This window comes from Entamoeba invadens (assembly GCF_000330505.1).
Source record: "Entamoeba invadens IP1 unplaced genomic scaffold scaff_1105074724503, whole genome shotgun sequence".
NCBI classification, from domain to species: Eukaryota; Evosea; order Mastigamoebida; family Endamoebidae; genus Entamoeba; species Entamoeba invadens.
Genome location: NW_004440361.1, coordinates 81,155 through 83,607, shown reverse-complemented (window position 1 = coordinate 83,607; position 2,453 = coordinate 81,155). Strand labels below are relative to the sequence as shown.

Below are 2,453 nucleotides of genomic sequence, written 5' to 3'. Positions count from 1 at the left end.
AACATTCAAGTTTGTTTGGTATTTGCACCACTCAACTTCTGTGTTTGTAGCAATGACAGCTACAACCAATAAAAATATCATTATAATTATTACAGAATTATAAATTCAAGTTTATATTGTTTTTGGTGCTAAAACAATAAACGGATATGTTGTTTGTTGTATTTTTATATAAAGCTCAAATTATCCATATTTTTTTGCTTTATTCAATATGGTTGTGTTATAATTGTAATTATTAATGTAATTGTTATTAAATTGTATATTTTTATTTTGAAGCATTTGTAAATTTTGAGTTATTAAAGTCAGTGTTTTATATACAAACAATTATTGAAGATTTTTTCGTATAAAGTAATCAATACTTTATAACGATAAATTTTAACGAAAAAAGATTTGTTTCAAATATCGAAGAATATAATTTCTTATTATAATAGTTTTATAGTATTTGAATTAATAATTTCTAAGTAAAAAACACTATAGTATCAATGTTTTTATTATTGTTTAGAAAAAATAATTTGTTAAAAGGTGTTAAATTGATGGAGTTGATCCATATAATATATAAAAATTATCAATTTAACTTTTCGACCAATCTTTAAAATATTTGATATAATTTGTTTTTCGAAGTATTTAAGTAAGATTTTAATTTTTTTTAATTCGTTTAAAATCGATCAATTTCTTTTAAAATTATTTGATAAAAAACACGAATTTTGAATAAATGAGTTGACTTTTTTCTGTTATTTTTAATAAATACGAAAGATAATTATAGTTAATGTTATTCATATTATACTTTGAAACAAACATTATATTTCAAAAATATATGATACATTTTAATTAAAAATTAGTTATTATAATGAATAAATAATAAATCGTTTATATATTAATATTAGAAACAAAATTTTGTTTCTTTAAAAATGTTTTTTATTAAAATGTTTTAAAAAATCTAATACTTTATTCAAAAATATGGCCTTTCATTTTTGTATTTCTAGATCAGTTCTATTTCATTTTCAAATTTAATAAAAATTATTATAATTATTATTAAAATAATTTATAAAAATAATTTATATAAAAATTATATAGTATTTTTTATTACATATTTATTAAATATCTTGTTAAAATTTTATCACTTGCATCACATTACAGTATGACAAGATTGACTTAAACGACAAGTTTGGGTTAAATGGTAAATATTATAATTTAATTATAATAAAATTTTGAACTATAACTCGAACTAATTAATTGCTTTTTTATTATCAAGTTTATATAAAAAATTGAATAATTAAAAGCAAGCCAAAAACCCAAACACACAACATAAAGAATAAGAAAGCAATGAAAAAAGTAAAGATAATTATAAACTATCACACGATCATGATCATCACCAACATTTTAATGTGACCACAAACAATAAAGTTTTATCAAAATTTGTTAAATAAAGTAACCATAACATTTCAAATTCAATTATAAATACAGTCTAATTTCCCTAGAGTGTAAAATTATTATTTTTGTTGTTCTCCATTGAACGAGCATTTCTTAAGAACAAACCAAAAAAACATAGGCCCACTCTTTATTAAGTTGGTTTACTTTTTATTGGCCAAAATCAAGCGATGATTCTTAATAAATCACACTCTTGAGAAATTTAGCAGTATTTCCTTTCTTTGAATTCGTTTTTATGGATATTATTATTTAATTAAGTTAAAAGCAGTATTCTTCCATCGCGATAGGAAATACTGCTGATTTATCATATTAAAATAAATATAAAGTAATACAAACGTTTCAGAATGAGGCGGCACATGTTTTGGCGCGTTTGAACTCAACGAGACAAACACATTGAAACATATAAAACAATACTTAACATGTGTCGTGGTTTTATTTTTCAAGATCAGAGTGTGACATAAATCAATAAAATTAATAATAATTTAAATATTATTCTATTTAACCATTTGATTATTCTCTAGTTTAACCCACTGTTTACTATAATAATTGGTTTTTAAACCATTAACGTGAATCATTTAAGTCAAACTATTCCATTTAAGGCAAACTTGTCTAACTGTATATCTGAGAAGAGACAAAAAATTCAAAAATTAGTTAACCATAAACTACTTTAGTTAAATAAACTATATTTGACTCACAAAGTATCTTTTGCCTACCTAATCATTATGAGAAATGACACAAATCCCTATAAAATATGTCAGACAATAGTAACTGACTTAATTTTTTATGGACTGATGTCAGTGCATATGATGTTTGTCAGTGAATATAAATAAAACTATAATATTGGTTTGTATAAACAATAATTAAACTATTGACCCAAGATTCAAAAATTACTTTTATGGTGCTTTTAATTCAAAACAAACATTATATTTTCCAACTTAATAATGCTTTTCATTGCCCAAAAATACAAAACCAAAATTCCATTTTCGATTACAATTGTAATTAAAAAACAGTTGAGTCTTGTTAATCCT

The 2,453-nt window shown here is 21.8% G+C and overlaps 1 protein-coding gene across 1 annotated transcript; it reads right to left on the bottom strand.

Annotated features, from left to right (window-relative positions):
* Positions 1-36: 36 nt before the first annotated feature.
* On the bottom strand, positions 37-81 carry EIN_271910 (Hypothetical protein; the record flags this gene model as incomplete). Its single annotated transcript, XM_004256579.1, has 1 exon — positions 37-81. A coding segment is annotated over one exon (45 nt), but the record flags the coding sequence as incomplete, so codon positions are not given.
* Between the last annotated feature and the right edge of the window lie 2,372 nt (positions 82-2,453).